Source organism: Amblyomma mixtum, chromosome 9 (assembly GCF_055824585.1).
Source record: "Amblyomma mixtum isolate Tamu chromosome 9, ASM5582458v1, whole genome shotgun sequence".
In the NCBI taxonomy this organism is placed as follows: Eukaryota; Metazoa; Arthropoda; class Arachnida; order Ixodida; family Ixodidae; genus Amblyomma; species Amblyomma mixtum.
The window spans coordinates 99546696-99567979 of record NC_143020.1 but is presented as its reverse complement, the minus strand read 5'-3'; the positions used below and the strand labels follow the sequence as shown (position 1 = coordinate 99567979).

The 21284-nt window shown below is 49.9% G+C and overlaps 1 protein-coding gene and 1 pseudogene across 3 annotated transcripts in view; both read right to left on the bottom strand.

Annotated features, from left to right (window-relative positions):
* Positions 1-21284, bottom strand: part of LOC149330322 (triokinase/FMN cyclase-like) — a 35505-nt gene that overhangs the window by 2832 nt on the left and 11389 nt on the right. The window contains exons 2-13 of one of the 3 annotated variants that reach the window (XM_089560899.1): positions 13241-13508; positions 12152-12262; positions 10291-10475; positions 10134-10212; positions 8842-8934; positions 8215-8249; positions 6395-6479; positions 5840-5929; positions 3886-4002; positions 3157-3306; positions 1877-2011; positions 999-1243 (exon numbers count right to left, since the gene is read on the bottom strand). In XM_089560899.1, coding sequence (XP_089417025.1) covers positions 999-1243; positions 1877-2011; positions 3157-3306; positions 3886-4002; positions 5840-5929; positions 6395-6479; positions 8215-8249; positions 8842-8934; positions 10134-10212; positions 10291-10475; positions 12152-12262; positions 13241-13472 — 1557 coding nt within the window. In that variant the 5' untranslated portion in view covers positions 13473-13508. Of the gene's footprint in view, positions 1-998; positions 1244-1876; positions 2012-3156; positions 3307-3885; positions 4003-5839; positions 5930-6394; positions 6480-8214; positions 8250-8841; positions 8935-10133; positions 10213-10290; positions 10476-12151; positions 12263-13240; positions 13519-21284 lie in introns of all 3 variants that reach the window. The other 2 variants (XM_089560897.1, XM_089560900.1) reach the window with 2 other exon arrangements.
* Positions 18235-19698, bottom strand: LOC149330323 (eukaryotic translation initiation factor 4E-1A pseudogene; annotated as a pseudogene).

Below are 21284 nucleotides of genomic sequence, written 5' to 3'. Positions count from 1 at the left end.
TATTCATAGCCCGACTACAAGGAGGCTGACTGAGGTTCGTTACATCAACACAACTTCCAAAGCAAAAGTAGAGTGGGGACATGCCATGTAGTCATAGTCTGACTACAAGGAGGCTGACTGAGATTCGTTACATCAACACAACTTCCAAAGCAAAAGTAGAGTGGGGACATGCCATGTAGTCATAGTCTGACTACAAGGAGGCTGACTGAGATTCATTGCATCGACACAACTTCCAAAGTATTAAGAGTAGAGTGGGGACACGTCAAGTAGTCATAGTCCGACCACGAGAAGACTGACTCAGATTCACGGCATCAACACAACTTCCAAAGCAATAGTAGAGTGGGGACATATGTTGTTATAGCCCGACCACAAGGAGGTTGACTCAGATTCACTGCATCACCACAACCTCCTGAGCAAGAGTAGGGTGGGGACTAGTGATGCAAAACTATCGAAAAATTGACTAGCGATAGTATCAATAGTTTTTTTTTGAAACTATCGATAGTGTAAAAAAACTATCGATAGTGCTACTATCGATAGACTATCGATAGTATTATCGATAGTATTACTATCGATAGTCTACTATCGATATTAATACTATCGATAGTGTTGCTATCGATAGTATTACTAGCGATAGTACCGCTATCGATAGTGAAACTGTCGATGGTAAGACTATTGCGTAGGCCGCGAAAACGGGCGAGTCCTGTCGTTACTCAGACCATCACCTCCATACCACACTCTCAGGAAGCCAAGTTTAGGATGCAGTGAGTACGCGTGGTTGATTTTATAGAATCGATAGTACTATAAATAAGAAGTAGTATTGACACGGCTAGTACTAGTTCGATAGTACTATCGAATAACTATCGATATAGTGGTATCGATAGTGCTATCGATGGTAAAAAAGACAATCGATAGTTCGATAACGACTCAACTATCGATAGTATCGATAGTACTATCGATAGTTTTGCATCACTAGTGGGGACACGTCATGTACGGCGTACCATGGTACGGTCTCCGACGTGCGCCATGCCGTACTTGAAGACCAGCTCCATGCCCAGCTCGAGCGCGACCGCCCAGGCCCAGAAGCCGCTCTTGAGCTGGAAAGCCCGCGAGGCACCCAGCAGCAGGAGGCTGTAGAGGGCGCCCGAGCTGCCGCCCATGCTACTGCTCACAGTGTGGGACAGCTGGCGGAAAACCAGGCCCGGGTAGTCCAGCGGTGGCCGCGTGCGTAGGTAGGCAAGTCCGGCTGCGCAAGCGAATGCATCAGGCCGCATGGTAGGAGTCACAGTTCTATGACTTGCTTGCCTTCTGAACCCCACTGTGTCCGAATGAAGCGCCTCATTGTCAGAGACTGCACTTTCCAGGAGTATCGTCTTAAGTATCCCACCATCACCACCAACACATGGCCCCAACAACCGGATCACATCCACTGGAGTGACCTAGCTCTATTGTTGATTTCAAATTTGTCATGTCCTGTATCAGTAAGGTAACTTATCGCAGAAAATATCGTAATCTTACATCTCGCCACCTGTGTGGCATTTGACTTCTGTAACCATAAGAGAACATTCGTCACCCGTTCTCCACACAACATGCGCATTCCTTATACATTTCCTCATCTCGATTTCTTCTGAGAAAATTACGGAAAAACTCGACGGAAACGGACACTATGTATTGTACCTTTCATATGCTTCACGTGACCTCAATTCTTCTTGTGACGTCACAGCAGCCGCCTGGCTATATCTAAAATCGAAACTATACTGGGGAGGAAATTGAATTAATTTACCCAGTGCAGGTGGATTTCAAGTGATGATCTATGCTCACTCATTAAAGTATAGCGCATCGTCGCGCGACACATCTATCGTGCAAATGACAATCTCACCGCGCGCTCCAGCAGCCAGCGTGGCCCCGCAATCGCCGTCCCCGCATTCGCTGTCCAACTTGTCCAGCTCCTTCTCGTGTGCGAGCAGGGACTCGAACGCCGCCTGCAGGCAGGCCCGGAACACCTCGCGCTCCGCTGCGAATAGATACCACACCACATGTGCAGCGGCTTTCGGCGTCGGCACCATCGTATCGGAACAGCATCGGCATCAGCCGCCGACGCCGTTGATGCCTCATAAGCATGCATGATCAGAACAATGAGGCCACCGGGGTGGCTCAGTGGTTATGGCGCTGGGCTGCTGACCCGAAAAATGCAGGTTCGATCCCGGCCGCGGCTTTCGATGGAGGCGAAATTCTAGAGGCCCGTGCACTGTGCGATGTCAGTGCACGTTAAAGAACCCCAGGTGGTCGAAATTTCCGGAGCCCTTCACTATGGGAATGATCTAACTTCGCCTCTATCGAAATACAACCGGCGCCGCCGCCGGGAGTCGATCCCGCGACCTCGGGATCATCTGCCGAACGCCTCAGCCGCTGAACCACTGCAGTGCATGGTCAGCAGCGTAAGTAGGAGGCTGTGTTACCTGCGGCATTCTTGGAACGAGGTGAGGAATACAGTGCACGAAGAAAAAAATTGGAGGGGAACTTAAGCTCCGCCTTAAGAGTATGACGCGATAGCGCAATGGGTTAATTTTCATATATGCAGAAGGTGATTGTCTACTCTACATTCATATATTCCTGGGAGTCCTCTTACCCCTCCTGAAGCAGTGATGCCACGGTTAAGCGATGGGTCTCTGCCGTGCGATGGCAGGTGCTCCCAGCGGTGGGCCTTGTGTGACCCAAATTGTTCTTCCCAAGTGAACAATCATTAATTTAATTGCCACCTGCCACAATGGGCAGGTTGTGATTGCACCGCATGGTCACATGACCCAGATGTCCCACCTGGCTCCTAGGTTGCTGTCTGGGGACCACCTGCCAGAGCCATATGCCCGTGATTTTTCGCTCACAACGCCGACAACGTCGACTGGTGAACAGGGCCTTTAACGCTATCGAGTAAAAAGGCGAAAGCCGCGAAGAACACATGGCTTCTACGGGCGCTCCCGTAAGTGAACAGTAGAGAAAAGAACGACAGAGGTACCCTACTGAAAAGGTACCCATGGTATTGCGGTAATCTAGCCGTAGCACAGGTTACAGCCTGCAAAGCCTTTCTGCCTTACTTCCTTGTAAGCAGAGACCTAAGAGGTAAGAGGACAGTAGATGGAGGGAGTGTGAATGGCTTCTCACCTGCGTTGAGGATGCACACCTCCCCTTCGGTAGAGTCCAGCTTCTCCTCATGGTGGTGTTTGGAGGCCACGGGTTCGACTTCGGCAGGCGTAGAACGCGGTAGCGGCGCGCAGTATGGCTTCGTCCATGCAGGGGCCGCCGTGGGGGCGTCTGCGCATGCGCGTAGACCATGAAATTAGCGCACAGGAGAGGCGACCGCGCACTCTTACGCGCGTCCTTAACCGTAGCAGTGACCATTATGGTAACGCCTTCTGCTAGCCTGCCGCAGTTACTCTGCGTACCAAATACATGGCGTATTATCTGCCGGCATTGACTTTTTCAAATAGCACGATTCTAAATAGTACCATGATATGGCCCCTACTGCCGTGAAACAAACTTAGAGACAACGTTGCTGCTACAGTCGAACCTCGTTGTAACGAAACGGTTTATAACGAAATAATGGATATAACGATGGAATAACGATTCTTCTTGGAAGCTCTAAGCTCCGTCAAGACAGGCTACAACGAAGCTACGGCTATATAGAAGTAACCACCGGGCCCTTTCAACTTCGTTATAAAGAGGTTCAACCGTATTTTTTTTTGCGAATATCGGGGTTCTCAGAAGTACAAGAATATTGTATTTGAATAGGTCGCTTGTTGACGAAATGAGCAGTTTTGTGCCCCTCTTCGTGCAAGCATTGTGCAAGCGACAGAGCCATGTATAATGCTCTCGCATTAAAATAACACTCACCGAGGTAGCCGAGCACTTGGCTGTCGACCTTGAGCACGCACACCGAGAAGCCGGCGCTCTCCAGTGACGTCACGTACAGGCCCGAGTAAGCACGCACCACATGAACGCCAAGGCTCTCTGCGGCACAGCACGGAGAGAAGGACAGATGCGGGAGTAATTATTAACGAAGAAACGCGTTCTCGCTTCTCGGTCTCGCGTTGAAAGTTTTCGTGGTACAATTTTGCGTTCATTGGTTTATTGGGGTTTAACGTCCCGAAGCAACTCAGGCTACGAGGGACGCCGCAGTGAAGGTCTCCGGAAATTTCGACCACCTGGGGTTCTTCAACGTGCACTGACATCGCACAGTAGTACACGGGCCTATAGAATTTCGCCTCCATCGAAATTCGGCCGCCGCGGCCGGGATCGAACCCGCGTCTTTCGGGTCAGCAGCCGAGCGCCGTAACCATGGGCTGAGCCACCCCGGCGGGGCCAATTTTGGGTTTGTACTCGGTGAAGACTATCAGGATAACAATCCAGGCACCGAAATAACTTGGACTACAATGAAGGGCACAGGTGTATTCATTGTACAGTATACTGTATATGCATTATTATATAGGGCCCTTCGTTTTCTAGTAAAACCCGCTTTAACCAGATTTTTGTGCTCTGGGAACATTTCATAAACGTCTATTTAGACCAGACTTTTACCCAGAAATCGGGAGGGAAAAAATGTTGCTATTCGCGTCATCTACCATCGAAGCCTGAAGCACCTGAACTGTGGTTAGCGGAAAGAAAAGAAAAGGAGAGGACAGGAAGGATGGAAGGAAGATGGGAGCTATATGATAGGATTAGGGTGGCAATATACACTTTGTACAAAATACAAAAATTGGAGGATACACTCAAGCTTCGCCTTAATGATATGACGCGATAGCTTAATGGGTTAATTCCCATATTTTATTTTTTATTTAGGAATACTGCAGACTCCTTCTGGAGTCCAAGCAGGAGTGGGAAACACATGAATAATACCAAAAATACAAAATGAAGTCAAAGAAAAAAGTCATACATTCAAACTTTTCAAAGCAGCAATGAATTCCACTTCGTCAGGAGAATCGACAACATTCTGAGGCAGCTTATTCCAGTCGGACACAGCCGTTGGAAAATAGGAATATTTAAATGAATCGATGCAAGCCTGGTATTCTTTTAAGATTTTCCCGTGGTTAAACCGTGTGTTAGCTCGAGGTGCAGGGGTAAGGTAGAGAGTCTTGTTTATTTTTGTCTTATTATTGTACAGGAGGTACAAGAACTTAAGCCTGTATTCTGTGCGTCTGTATTGGAGGGTCTGAAGATCCAAGAGATTAATACGCAGAAGGTCATTCTCTACGTTACATTCATTGATCCCCGGGAGTCCTCATACCCCTCCTGGCGCAGTGGTGATGCTGTTTAGCGATGCGCCACTGCCATTCGATGGCAGGTGCTCCCATCAGTAGGCCTTATACGACCCAGGCTGATCTTCCCAAGCGACCAATCACTAATTTAACTGCCACCTGCCAAAGTACGCAGTTTGCTCGCTATCCGGTGGGCAGGTTGTGATGACGCAGTAAGGTCACGTGACCTAGACGGCCTATCTGCCTCCTAGGTTGCTCTCTGGCGACCACCTGCCAGAGCCATGCCAGTGATTTTTCGCTCCCAACGCCGACAACGTCGATGCCGGATTTTCTGTGCAACCGGGCCTTTAACCCTATCGCGTTGAAGTAAACGTAGGTGCCGCACCCGCGCATGACTGCCGAGAGTCTGAGGCTATACGCTGGGCAACAAAATGGCGCCCATGACATCACGTGAATACCCTGTATCGCTTCACACTTCCACCCACCCCTTTGTTTGACCCCGTCCTTCTCCTTCGATTCCAGGTCTTCGACATTCAATAGCGAGGCATAAGGGCGTGTTTGAGAATGCATGGCAAGCGCGTGCGCTCACTGACCTACATATGAGATGACCTCCTTGGCGAGAATATTCATCTCCAGCGTGGTGAGGCCCCCCAGGTTGTTCAGCATCAGGGCCACATTCTCCCCTGTGGATCACGCACACAAACAAAAAGAAATCAATGCCAGTCAGAAACAGGGAAAGGAGATGCGTGGTTGTCATACACTGGCAACAAAGAGATTATTGATAGTTCAATGTCAATTATTTAGCTCCACGAAAGGTACCAAGAAAACGTGTATTTCGCAGGCTGCCGGCACCGCAGACAAGCACAAGAGTGCTTAAGCGGTGCGGGAATGTACGCTTTTTAAGAAGTTGGACAAAATAAACCATTATTATTATTATTATTATTATTATTATTATTATTATTATTATTATTATTATTATTATTATTAAACCAAAAGTCAGTGACCTCTCTGCTGCATAAGGACATGACTATAGTATACGAATGACATACCTAGTACCATCTACAGACAAAAAACAACATCCAAAGCATACAAATTCGAGCACTCAAGATCAAAACGCGCTTTATATTCAGGTTCCGGGGATGACGTACCTTTCTTCAGGTGCAGCGAGTGCTTGGATTGTTCGCTTCGCAGGTGGTTTATCATAAGATTGGCGGTCTCGGCGGCGGAAAGCACCTGCGGATGAAACGAATATACTGCTCAAGGAACTGAATTATAGCGCAGCGCGGATGAATTTTCCTGAAGGGCAGGAGATGACGAAAACAAGCGACGCGGACTAAATGAAAGATGAAATGACGTTCCGGCTCTCGTGTGGGGCGTTATTTAATTATAAACCGTTTCGTTATAACGAGGTCCCAGCCAGGCTCTGAAACGGTGCCTCGGGGAAGCGGCCTTACGGCCGGCCGCAGGGCTGTAATGGCCTTTGCGGGACGCCGGGGGATGGGGGCCTGGTACGACCTCGAAAGAGTCTGGTAAAAACCGTCGATGCCGTGGAGTACCGGTGGTGTAGGCCCGGGCCATCTCACCCTAAGCCACGTTTTTGGTTAGTGGCCCGGTCGCCCGGCCTTGAACACTCCCTCCTCAGTAGGAGAAGAGCAAGCTAGGGGAGGAAATAAGTGCATGGTTGGATAGATGGAAGCACAGATGGGTCCCCGCAGAGGTGTTAAGTCACGACGCTGAGGGCCGTGGAGCCGTTAGGCTGACGACTTAAGCCTCTACTGGCTGGACCACATCACACATACTTCCGGTGTCTGAAAAACCGCGAAAAGCACTCGACGGTGAGTAGCCGGCTGGTTGGAAAAGCCTCCTAGTGTCATGGAGGAGCCCCAGGCAGCTGCTGACCCCGTGTTAGGTTCTCCTGTCTCCGGCGGTCGGAGCCCGCTGCGTATGGTGGGTGGTCGGGCATCCCGTGAGTGGGACCGCACCATTGGGCAATCTCGATGCTCTCCCTTCCCTGGCCAGGCAGGCCAGCAATGGAGTCGAGATAACCGAAATATCTGAACAAAAACCTCGCTGTCCCCATTCCCAGCCTTTTCCCAACCCATTCCCTACAACCATTCTTCCCATCCATTTGTCCATCCCTTCCGCTACTTCCTGCAGGGGAGATCAGGGCAGTCTCCCCGGGCCCGCTCCCCCGGCTGTGGGTTGCTATAGTAGCTTTTCCCTTTTCTTTTTCCACCTACGGGTGGTGAAATTGCAATTTGCCTACGGGCCTATTCTTTTATTTTCGAATTGGGTTAAACCTGTTATACGTTTGTGGTGCAGGCAGGGGCTTATTATTTTTATTTCCTTTTCGGTTGCCACAACCTATTCTTTGTATATATGTCGGCAGCCTTGGCACGCATGCCGCATATGCTGACCAATGTAACGCTACATCCGACCTTCATAAAAGATCCGCGCAGACCGCCGCTAAGCCACAGTGAAGTTTGTTCTAGACCTCGCTGGAAAAGGGATCAGAACAGTAGGCACTCTGGCACGAACGATATCATGCATCCTTTCAGAAACATTGTGACTAACCTATCCCATATCAGTTGTCGCAAACCGACTATTGCTGGTTTTAACTCGGTCCTTTTTTGGAAAAGTGGCTAGATAAGAAGTCTTCGTTGTGATCTGTGCAACGAAGTCTCTGTAATTCGAAATTGGCTGATTTGAAATTCCGGTCTATTTGGACTGACGCTTGGTCCCGTCAACGTCCGTGGATCGTCCTCGAACTGTACAATTAGAAATAAATTTGTAGTTCCCTTTGAATTACAGACGTTAAACTGCGCCTTGTACATTGGAGTCAAGAGTCTAGAAGCCCATATGATTGGAATGGTATGTGGCGAAAAAAAATAAAACGCACGGACCAAAAAGAAAAAGATTAAATGACGTTTCGGCTCTCGTGTGGGAGCCGAAACGTCATTTGACTCACGGGAACTCTTGAGGCCCCAGCTTCTCCGTGAATTCCTGGAAGAACGAGATAGAGTCAGAAGTGGCTGGCCTTTTACGTTGCAAGCTAACTTGTAATAAACCACAAAGAGTTCACGCTCCGGAAGCAACCAATGTTGCGCGGTGCAAGGGGTTTTCGCACTCAATAAGGAGAAAAATCACTTACCGAAGTATTCAGGCCATAGGGTCCCAAACTTAGGCGTGTATAGTCCAGTACTTACAACGCCTCCTTATGATCTATATGTTCCCAGTACCCTCCAGAGGTTTGTAACATCTGGCGTGCCGTAACTGCCCAGATACATTAGCCTTAAGGCAAACACTTTAGCCTGATGCTTTTTCACTAAGGCAAGAAAACATTGCTTCAAGTCCTTCTCACACAAACTGGGACAGATATCGGTGCCAAGGTAATTAGTGCAAAAAGAGCATAATGACCTTTTGAATTCGAGGCAACCAGTGCGCTAAAATCGCGAGCAAATTACCATGTTTTTCGCAGCGCTGACCGCAAGTGTACATGCATTCGAGATTTGTTCTGTTGGAGGTTTAAAGTGCGTATATATATGTTCTCGCATGCGCATATTTTTGTATACGTGAGAAGCACTGGCGTACATACCCATTCCGAGCTCCATCTTGTCTGCTGGCAAGTTGAAGAGCAACTCGTCCTTGCCTGGCAAGCTGCAAGGCGTCAGCCCCACAGTGATGGTACCTAGAAGAGAAATACGGCAATTTTCACGGACTACGCTACAAATGCAGCTAAGAATGATGTTGCGATTGGGCGGTATAAACCGTACAGTAGTGCAAAGAAAGCTCGTCCATGGAAATAGTTTTTAATGCGAAAGAATTCCCTACTTAAAAAAGTTGTATGATGTAATAAATTCTGCGGTTTGTCATACAAATGCGATACAGTTATCTTACAAATGTCATTCGCTTTTGCAAAATCACCCATTTGTCATACAAATGTCAGACAATATCATGAAACTTGTATGACATTCGTATGATAGTCTTTATCAGGTTATGTCGTTCGTCTTATATACTCGCCAGTGGCCGATCTCAATGTGGCGCCACTTTTACCGACATTCGTACCGAAATTGGGATGCGTCCATCTGTCGTACAGTGTTCCGGATGGTGTCATACGATTTTTCGTGCATATCGCTTACGTGTGCTAGTTAAGTTGGAGGCAAGATTGCGACAGGGATTGGAACCAACGACATATGCACCTTCAGTTGTATGCTCTCCCAGACTTCCGAATTTTTTAATCGAAGTAATTGTGAAATTCTATAAGAACAAAGAAGACAGGCTGATGATGATGATGTAAAATAAAATGAACTGCCCACTCACTGATCCTTAAGAGAGCGGCAGCTCTGAACAACTAATGTATAGAACTTCATTGGGTGCCTCGATACTGCTTGCTTTGGAAGGGTGGAAACACCTATTGTGCGATTGAAATACGCCATTTTGAATCACAGGGGTTCCGGCCGCCAACCCCTACAATAGCCAGCAAGGTGCCAAAATTTATTCTGAGCTAAGACTTCGATCTCTAGAAGGAATATTGAAAGCTCTCATACGTCAAAGACGCGATATTGTTGAGTTCTGGAGAAATATTTCGGTGTGGTTAAAAGAATTCGTTCTCCAAAATGGCGGAAACGTCATAGGGAATGGCGGGAAATACAGTAGGGAGGAAGTATAATAGGGAAATACAGTATCTAGATGCGACCTCTGCTTTGTTAAGCACCGAATGCTCGCTGTTTTGAGTCGAACCCCTATCAAAGAGGAAACACCAGCGATGACAAATCGCTCTTGAAAAATATCGGTCCTCCTATCGAGTGAAATAAAAATGTTTCCTTTAACGGAGCGCATACTTCCCTATATACCCTTTTAAGCAGTCAAGCAAGTACACGCACTTACCCATGTTCTGCTTCTTGGCTTCGACGAACGCCTTGATCTCCTCGAGGCTCTTGTGCTCTTCCGCCATGGCGCCGGCAATCTGCGAAGCAGAGCTATTAGCTGCTGCGCTTTAGACACGAATACGCTTAAACTGCCAGCAGATACAGCGGTCTCTCGCCTTCATCAAGAAGATGGCGCCGCATAGGCCCCGCCGGCCCGTGGACGCGTGCGTGTGGGCGAGCGCCGTGTCCTCGGCGACGAGTACCATGTCGGCGCAGATGCCCTCCGCGGCGGCCTTCTCCAGAGCGATGCCGAACGTCAGCCGGTCACCCGTGTAGTTGAGCACGAACACCAGCACGCCGGCTGCATTGGATGTGCATAGAGGACAGCCATGTTCACACCGCCATCACAGTAGCCGGGTTTCAGACAACTTAAAAATGCATAGACAATTAGGCTGGTTTAAGCGTGGCTTGAAACTAGTTATACGAGCGAAAGATCCGTTAAGCATGGTTAGCCTGGCGCCTGCGGCGAAGAGTTGACGCGCTCGGACCGGCGCGCCTTCATCCATGGCGAGACCAGCGCCGGCGAAGCAGCTGTTAAATCCCCGCTAGTCACGTGGTACCGCAGCGGCGAGGCTCCGAGCGAGCGCCGCTGCGACGCCTCTCCGCTGCGGGTCACGTGGCGTGACGTCACAGGACATACCCCCGCTCCGCCGGCTGAAGGTCAAACGCGCGCCACAGTTGACCTTGAAAGTTTGCTTCGAGGAGTACAGCTTTCGCTCTAAAAAGTTCACTATACTAAAAACAATGATGGCTCCCAAGGTGGATTTATAAGAACCTTGAAGATATGAAGTTCGCCTATATTAAACGAACAAGATGTTCTACTGAGAAAAAGGATGCTTTCAGTGATAGGTGCACTTTTGTAAGAAAGAAAAGGCTGAGAAATGAAAAACAGGTATCGCCACCATCGACCCGGCTGCGTAAGTAAACTGCGCAGACGTCAATGCGTTATATAACGCGACAGCGGTAAGGATCCCGTGTAGCGGAGAAATCGCCGTAGTTGGCGCTGGCATGTCAAGAAAATCAGGACTGATCGAGAGGATCATGTCGTCACAACCTCGTTAACTCACACGGGTAATTCAAACACCGCTCAAGAAGCATGCATTACAACAGTGATGACGTCAGTACGCCATGCGTCAGTACGCCATGCGCCATGCAGTACGATGACGTTAGTACGCCATGCTTACGAAGACAAATTAGCTTAATTTTTTTATTGCTAAGTTTAGCGCAAAACTGTAAATGTAAAAGTTGCAGAAAATATCTACAAATGTCTAATTCTGTTGTTTTCTTCAAAGTAACTTTAACGTGGTTGCTTTTATGGGCGTAAAATAAAGCCTGAGTGAGTTGAAACTTGTCACATGGCTATGCGCTACCACGTCTAGATGTTAGCATCTCCACACTAGCCTCCTGTTGAAGGGGTTCGGCTACACATGGTCTCAGTATATTAACAGGCCACCGGTCCCAGCGGAAGTTCTGCAACTACGCTTTTGGTACAGTCGGACACAACTTAAGTCTGCATTTGTAGCTGCGCCCACATTCAGGACCGCCGCATGCACAGAATTTCTCAGACAAAAAGTAGCCCATTTTAAAACTTTTCTTGTTACCTAGCATACGAAAGCCTCCAGGGTAAAATAGATAAAATGGAATGGAACAGTTGAACCTCGTTATGACGAAGTTGAAGGGGCTTGGCGATTACTTCGTTATAACCGTAGCTTCGTTATAGCTCGTGTTGACGAGCTTCCAAAGGGAATCGCTATGCCTTCGATATATCCATTATTTCATTATAAACCATTTCGTTATAACGAGACTAGTCTAGATGCATGACCGTTCACGCTTTCCGCGGATCCGGTGCAGACAGCGAACGTTTGGCGCTGATTAATACGTCTACTTATTTTTTATCGTGCAAAGCTTTCAACGGCCCGCAGAAACAAGATCAAGAGAGCTAGGTAAGTACAGGCTGGAATGCTGTAGCACACTCGCCTTTGTTTTTGCTTCCCACGGTCCTCAGGGTAGCCAGGATGTAGTCCGAGAACGGCGACGTGTACACTGGTCCCGCCACAGCAGCAGTCAGCATGCCAGGACCGACGAATCCTGCGACAACAAGAACGCGGACGCATAACGACGCTCTCTTGAGAGCCTTAGCTGAGGAGGATTCATAGACTTGGCAGGAGAGGATCGTTGCCGCTTTTAGAAATGTACGGAAGATGTTAGCACCAGTGGCGGATTCACGATGTGGAAGGAGATTGCCCCCTTACCCCACCTACAACTATGGACGCGTGCTCGTCTCGCAATCTGAAGGTCCTTGGTTCAGTTCCCTCGCACCTTCTGAAGAAATTTTATTTTTTCTTCAAAGCTGTAGACGTCGTCCACTGCTGACTTCATGCAACGGCATTGTGACGTAACTGAGGAATTTTGTACCATGGACGGCGACAGACGGCGGACGGCGGTGCTAATGGGACATAATGCTTTCGCATTAATAATGAATCGCAAAAATAAGGGCACAACATAAGCCCTAAGCTACATACAGAGCGGTCGATGGTAGCACATGGCGTCACGGAAAACATGATGGAGCACCGGGCGCAGCTTCTGTAGTGCTAACTGAAACAGCTGTAGCGCGCATCTTCATCATCAGCCTGACTACGCCCACTTCAGGGCAAAGGCCTCTCACATGTCTCTCCAATTAACCCTGTCCTTTGCCAGCTGCGGCCACCGTATCCCCGCAAACTTGTTAATCTCATCCGCCCACCTAACTTTCTGCCGCCCCCTTCTATGCTTGCCTTCCCTTGGAATCCACTCCGTTACCCTTAGGGACCAGAGGTTATCTTCCCTTCGTATTACATGCCCTGCCCGAGCCCATTTCTTCCTCCTGATTTCGATTAGGATGTCATTAACCCGCGTTTGTTCCCTCACCCAATCCGCTCGCCTGCGGTCTCTTGACGTTGCGCCTGTCATTTTCCTTTCCATAGCTCGCTGCGTTGTCCTTAACCCTCTTTGTTAGCCTCCACGTTTCTGCCCCATAGGTGAGTACCGGTGAGATACAGCTGTAAGATGCAGCGCGCATATACTTACCGGCGAATCCCGGCTCGTGCCCGGAGCCTCCACCGGACAGCAGAGCCACAGTTCCTTCTGTGGCGAGCCGCTCGTAGTCGTGTCGCACCACGGCGCTGCAGCCCTTGAGTATGCGTACGCCCGTGTTGACCGCCACGAACCCCGCCAGGTTGTCGGCCACACACGTGTCCGGGGCATTGATGAACTTGGCCCGCGCCGGGGCCCGACCTCCGGCTTCGCCCTTCTTGGACATGTCGCCGACGCTGGTCGCGCTTCTGGACGCGTCACCCTACGCCAGCCTGCACAAAGAGACTGCTGGTTTTCCTGACGTCAAGGACGAAGAAAGATCGAATGCGGAGGTCGGTGTTGTGCCTATGCCTCAGGAACAACCGTCGGGATGTTCTTCTTCTTCTACCTCTCTATAATGGCACATACCCACATGAGGGGATTGGCCAAGGTGTAGTGGCATAAATAAGGAAATTTCCATAGGATGACGACAAAATATCGGAACCAAGCGTGAATTTTGAAAATGTATCCATGAAAAATGAAAGAAAAATATTTAAAGTTAAATAACTTGATCGACGTCTTCGTCTTCGACGCTTGAAGACTTGTGAAATGTGCATTGTTTTAAATGTTCTGAAGGTTACATAAAAATAAGCTGATTCATATGTGCTCTGAGGTCAAGTTTATTCCTTTGTGTTCATAGACTTGTTCATGTTATTACAAGTTTGTTCATGTTTGTATAACTCTGAATTCAAATTTTTTTGCTTCCATTTCATGTTTTTCAAGCCGCCGCGGTGGCTCAGTGGCTACGGCGCTCGGTTGCTGACCCGAAAGACGCGGGTTCGAGCCCATCCGCGGCGGTCGAATTTCGATAGAGCCGAAATTCTAGAGGCTCGTGTTCTGTGCAATGTCAGTGCACATTAACGAACCCCAGACGGTCTAAATTTCCGGAGCCCTTCACAATGGCGTCCATTATAGCCTGAGTCGCTTTGGGACATTAAGCCCCCATAAACCAAACCAATCCAATACGGCAACCCTTCCTTCTTTCAGTCCCTCCTTCATCCCTTCTAATCATGGAGTTGTCCACCGAGACGCGAGATCTGTCGCGCATTTCCGTTCCTCGATCGAAACCAGTTCTCATTGCCGCGGTGGCTCAGTGGTTAGGGTGCTCAGCTACTGAGCCGGAGTACCCGGGTGCGAACCCGACCGCGGCGGCCGTGTTTCGATGGAGGCGATACGCTAAAGGTGCCCGCTTGCTGTGCAATGTCAGTGCACGTTGAAGATTTGCAGGTGGTCGAAATTATTCCGGAGCCCTCCACTACAGCACCTCTTTCTTCACTCACTCCCTCTTTTATCCCTTCTCTTACGGCGCGGTTCAGGTGTCCACCGAGATGCGAGACAGATACTGTGTCATTTCCTTTCCTCAAAAACAAATTTTCATTCCCAGCTGCCAGTAGGTACTTCGACATTAAAAGGAATATACTTTTCGCCATATCCGAGACAGCCAGCTCCGTCGCTTCAGCGGACGCAGTTGTTGCGACGCGCGTCTGTTTTTTTCACTCCTTCCTTTCATATATTTCAGCTCTCCTCTATCCGCGCGTGGCAGCGGTGGTGGCTCAGCTCGAGCCAGTCGGCATGCCCGTGCAATTTACTTTTCATCCTTCTCTCAGTCGCAATAACAACATATATCCGAGTGGATAGCGATAGCTGTATTGCAGCCCTAAACGAGCGTGCCCTCATTCGTCCGCCTGATTATTACAGCGAAAGCAGTTTACGAAAACGCTTCTTCCTTTCTTCTTTCTCTCCCTCCTTTATCTCTTACTTACGGCGCGGTTCGGGTGTCCACCGAGATACGCGTGAGACAATTACCGAGCCATTTCCTTTCCTCAAAAACCAATTTACGGAAACCTAACAAACTGATTCCGTGGCGTAGGTGGTCAACATCGAGTCACGTGACCCTAATCTGACCGGTCACGTGACCAGTGCCACTCATGACATGCCCAACGCCAAACACGTGGGCCCTTTGGGATCGTTCCGGTAGTCGAGGTTGCTGCGAAGGCTGTTGGTCTTGTGAACTGTAAATTGGTTTTTGAGGGACTGAGTAAACGGCGCAGTATCTGTCCCGTATATCTCGGCGGACACCTGAACCGCGCCGTGAGGGAAGGCGGGGGGGTAGGAGTGAAAGAAGAAAATGGCTGTGGCTTAGCTTGGTTAAGCCCGGTAATTGCGAAAGCAATATCCGTAGCTACGTCATGGTTAAGCTGGTAGTGTAGCTGGTGGTGGTGCTTGTGGTTAAACTTGTGGTGATGCATCGGTTATACAATCCAATACAATACAATACAATTCAATCCTATATGCTAATATGGTAGCTACCGGCTTCGCTACGCGACGGGCTGAAAGTGCAACTAGTATTGCTTTCGCAATAAAAGAGAGAAAGAGGTGCCGTAGTGGAGGTCTCCGGAATAATTTCGTGCACTGACATCGCACAGCACACGCGTGCCTTTTGCGTTTCGCCTCCATCGGTGGTGGTGGTGGTGGTGAAAAACATTTATAATGCAATAAATATTTACAGAGAGGTGATTGGGGTAGGCCCTATTGGCCCTTTCCCCTAACAATACTAGGTGGAGCCCTTATTCCGGGGCCCCATTGGCAAGCGACGCCGCCCGCGTCCGGTGAACCAAGGCCTTTTGGGTCTTTAGGTCCTGACAGCCGAGCAGGGCCGCCTCCCAGTCCTCTCTGGTGGGGTTGGGGTTGGGGGGGATAGATGGGTTTGACTGACACGCCCAAACCATGTGGAAGGTGTCAGCCACCTCCCCACAGAACTGGCACGCGCCATCAAAGGATGTATTGAAATGTTTAAGCACCGCCGGGCACAGTACAGTGTTAGTAAGAATTTTGATGAGGAGGCGCTCGTCAGCGCGATCCAGACCCTTACAAGGGGCCGGGTAGCGCCGGTGCTCCTCCTTGTAGTAATCGGTGATTTGTTTGAATGTAATGGCCAGATTGCCTGATTGGGAGTACCCTTCCAAGGACAGGGAGATAGCCCGGGGAGAGAGTGCGCGGACGGCCTGATCGGCCTGTTCGTTTCCCTGGAGACCGGGGGCCCAAATCAGGTTGCGTGGAGTTGGATCTTCAGATCGACAGCTATATTCCAGTATGCGCCAGGCAAGCGCGGGAGCCCAGCCCAACTCGTAGTTCCGACAGGCCCCTCGCGAGTCGGTGATGATGTGTTTCGACTTGGGAGTAGTGAGAGCAAGAGAAATGGCAATCTCCTCCGCGTGTGTTGCGCTGCAGGCTTTGAAAGTGAGCCCGTTGACTGTGTTTGTGTTGTGTACGACTGCGGCCGTGTACCACACCCCGTGGTGTGGGCCGGCAACGTCCACGTAATACACATGTTGTTGGTTACCATAGTATCGCACCAACGCTTCCGCGCGCGCCTGGCGACGACCGCTATGGTCTTCTCTGGACATGTTGCGGGGAAGGGGTCGGACCCGGAGGGCGCGTCTCCAGGGTTCTGGCACTCTCTCCCTTTCCTCAATATGGTAGTCATGTTTGATGTGTAGCCGGTCCAAGAGGCGGCGACCGGACGTGGTCTGTGCAAGACGCGTGTATTGGTTGTCTAAGTGGGCCTCTCGAAGCTCCCGAAATGTGTTCACCACGCCCAAGGCCAGAAGTCGCTGGTTGGACGTGGTGACCGGGAGGTCGAGAGCCCGCTTGATGACTTTCCGGTGGATGACCTCCAGTTGGGCATCATCATGTTTGCGCAGGTGCAAGTAAGGGGTTGAGTAGAGGATTCTACTCGTTACGAAAGCATGGGCAAGCCGCAGTGCATCCTTGCTTCGTAATCCGCCCCGCTTGTTGGAGACCCGGCGGACCATGCATGCGGCCCACCTGGTCTCCCACCGTGCGAAGTTTGGCTAGGGTGGTGTCGACTCTGCGTTGGTGGTGTATGAAGAGACCAAGGACGCGGATCTCCTTGGACTCCCGGATCGGTCCCGAGGGGAAACTGACGCAAAGCGGAGTTGTGTCCCGAGGGGAGGGACGTGCCTCCATCGAAACGCGGCTGCCGCGATCGGGTTCAAACCCAGGTACTCCGGCTCGGTAGACGAGCGCCTTAACCACTGAGCCGCCGCAGCGGGTAGATTTACAATAGGTCTTAGTCATGATGGAAATGTACAGCGCGAAGAAAGGACACAAGGTAGACGCATAGGAAACACGAGCGCTGTATTACTTCTGTCTTTCTTCGCGCTGTGCATTTCCATCATGAATCAACATGCCCAGGCTGCCTTCTTAGGTCTTATTAGTCCTTAGCAAAAGTCAGGCATAAGTAGGGCGGCAGGTTTCGCCGAGTATAGTGCGTTAAGTGGAAAGTAATCACTTGGCAATTATTTTACCGGTGAACGGCCGCGATAGTTTTCAATTACGACATACGACGCCGTTTACGCGAAGAAGCTCCTGCATGCTATGGCTGCAAAAAAAAATGCGCGAAATTCGTGCTCTTATTTGCGAAGTGTTTACACTAAGACGGTGCTTCTACCCCTCCCCCCATCCCTCGGTTTAGTCACCTCTCCCCACCTACCGTGTGCGACACCGAGTCGATACCAAACGGTACACACGTGCTCAGGTTTTCCAGCGATTTGTCTGCTCGCTTCAGAGCCTCAATTAAATTTCCTGCGAGTTAAAAGGAGCGAACAAACAAACCTGTAAGGAAGCCGACCCACTGCCCGCGAGACGTTTGTGCCTTGGAAACGCCAGTGGGCAGTTAATTCCAAACTTAGGCTGTAAATTCGGACAACCAAACATTCAAACAAACCTTGAAATAAGCTTTTATTTTAAAGCTTTCTTCCACAGCAGCACACAGTGAGACAAAAAAAAAAAACAAACGGCACACTAACACAGAGCTCGGTCATCTCTCTTGACGGCCTCTTCACTTTCTCCGTGTCTAAAAAGTCCATTGGGCGTTTGAATACCGTCATGGGTTGGTGTGCCTTCGTTTAAAGTCAGGTTCCCATTCAGCTACTGCTCCCGAGTTCTAGTCAAACTTCGTACCTAACCCTCGCCGTGGAGCCATACTTGGACTGGGTGTCGGCATGGGCATGATACGGGACGATGTTCCGTGGATGCAGGTTCATCCTTTCCTTCAGAGTCTTCCCAATCTTCACGTTTCCGTCAACTCTGCGAACGTCGGCAGTCCACACAGAAATCTTGTCAATCTTGTTCCGGACCTGAACGACAGCACCGCACACGTCATCGCTGAACTCGCCGAAACCCTCCCCGATCAGGCACAGCAGAACTTCGAGCCAGTAGTCGTCCAAGTCTGTTGCCCCCTGGTTCTTGTTCAGGTTGAAGAGCCAGCGACCGCCTTGCTTGTTGCGGGAATCTTCCCACATGGGCTTGATGCCGTACTTGAAAAGCGAGTAGTCGCACCCGGAGGGCAGATTGCTGGGCAGCTCTACGTGGTTGTACAGGGCCCAGAAGTCTTCGACCGTGTCGAACGATGAGATCTCCAGAAGGTTCTCCTCCCAGCTGCGGCTTTTGTCGTTCTTGTAGAACCAGAGGCTCCAGCGATGTTCCAGTGGATGCTTCAGCGGCCTTTTGAACGACCCATTTGTGCGATCCAGCTGGGAACGCTCACGATCATTCGACTCGAGACGCTTGTCTTCACACGCCATACTCAGCTCAACTCGCAGAAAGGTTTGCGTGGCAAACGATCACGCAAGTAACACGTGGCACACACCACCTTTTACAAGAACCACCAGAACAGCGAACGCGAAGCGACGTGCGAGGCGCGCGGGGACACCGGGAAACGGTTGGTTGGCTGGTTTTGAGGAAAGGAAATGACGCAGTAACTGTCACGTGATCTCAGCGGACACCCGAACCAAGACCTACTGAAAGTGCAGACCTACACAGATGGCACTGCTCCAGCGCGCGTGTTCTAGTTCATGCCTTTTGCCGCTAGAATTGAAACATTACGGGCGATATGGCGCTAATATATGTACCTGTTGAGAAAATGGCCTCCTTCATCATTTTGTTTCAAAGAGGGTAGTTTTATCCTTCATCCACGCGGTCATTATCCATTTGTCTATGCTAAGCATGGTGGTGTCGACGAAAAGAAACGGCCAAAAAGGAAAACGCTTTGAATGCACTGTCAAAGGCTCATGGCTATTTTCTTCTTCTGATGTTAAGCTAGCAGAACAAGACAAAACAAATGCAATAAATAGCACGCGTAAAATGACGAACGATGGTGATGATCACCGCAGATGAACAGGGCAATCCAGCGCCCTCGACGGAGAAAAAGCTAACGAAAGTTGGCGCACTCTCCTCCATTGCAATCCGCCATCGATGCAGGTATGGTGGCATAATGCAGGTCTGTAGTAGTATTGTCACGCCTCAGCAGTGACAGAACCGTACCACTCCGAACACACGGGCGCCACGCCAACAACAACCTTTATTGCTCTTCTCCCATCTCCCACCGCCACCGCCGCTCCCTCTCATGATGATGATCACTAGGCGCGCGCTAGCGCCCTCTCGTTGCATCCCCCGGAACTAGTCCCTCCGCCGCCGCACTGTCCTAACAGTATATAGGTCTTGACCCGGACCGCGCCGTGAGGTAAGGGACAAAGGATGCAGTTTAAGAAGAAAGGAAGGTAGAGGTGCCGTAGTGGAGGGCTCCGGAATAAATTCGACTACCTGGGGATCTTTATCGTGCACTGACATCGCACAGCACAGGGCGTCTTTTGCGTTTCGCCTCCATCGAAACGCAGCGGCAAACGGCGGTATTCGAAATCTGGCACTCCGATTGCCATAGAAAATCCAGGGGGGCACTTTGCTGACCTAAAGAGCGGTGAGGCGAAAGCCTTAAGAGCGGTGTTGCTGCTTGTGACACTGATGTGTGGTCAAGATGTTTTAAGCTTCGCCTCTACTATAACGCGACAGCGTCTTGCAACGCTGCCAGGGAGTCCACAGAACGCCATCACCCGTTCGGTTGTACGCCTTGCTCGTCGGTAAATTGGTTTTTGAGGAAAGGAAATGTATCTGTCTCGCACATCTCGGTGGACACCTGAACCTCGCCGTAACGGGAAGGGAGGAAGGTGGGAGTGAACGAAGACACCGCATTAGCTAGACGCGGCTTTATTCGTTCCAAACCATCGAGCTGGCATGACGGAGTGGTTAGCGTGCTCGTCTCGCACTCCGGAGACCCTGGTTCGATTCCGCAATTCGACCATTGCCTACTCGGTGTTATTTATTTATCTGTTCTGACTGGAAAGGTTAATTAGGCTAATTGCTTAACTATTATTACTAAATTAGTCATTAATTATCATGCAGTTATCATAGAATGCCTTAAACCGCATTCCGATATCATCGGAATGCCATCGATTAAGTAATGATTGGCATATGCCCATATAAGGCACGTAATCGAAACGCAGACACATCTGCGTCGGTTGAATTTCTTTGGAGGAGAAATTCCAGAGGCCCGTGTACTGTGCGACGTCAGTGCACGTTAAAGAACCCCAGGTGGTCGAAATTTCCGGAGCCCTCCACTACGGCGTCTCTCATAGCCTTAGTCGCTTAGGGACGTTAAACCCCATAAACCGAACCTAAACCAACATTTACCGACACGGCTGCTTACGACAGTATGGGGCATTAAGGGATTTCGCCTTAAAACGCGGGACCCGCATAAGCTGACCCAATGAAGAGTCGAGAAGCGCTCATGCGCCGGTTACGCCACTTACGGTGGACAAACGAACTGCTGAGAGCTGCTTAAAGTAGTGCTGAAAATGCGGAAAATATATGAACTAATTTTCGTAGTTTTATTTTTTTTTTTTCGGTAGTGAAATATACTTTGTGTGCTTGAGAGAGTGCCGTCCTGCGAGTATGTGCAACTTGGAGGAAGGAAAATTTTTCACGGGGTGGATAGGCGCCTCGGCCGACACTGCGACAAAAGTGGCGTGGCCGAAGGGCGACCGGTGTACCAACCATGGTGGCTACACCAACCATGGTTCGTGGGGCGCCCTGACGCTTCGGTTCCGAAATTGTTTTGAACGTTGCTGTTGCCCTTGCG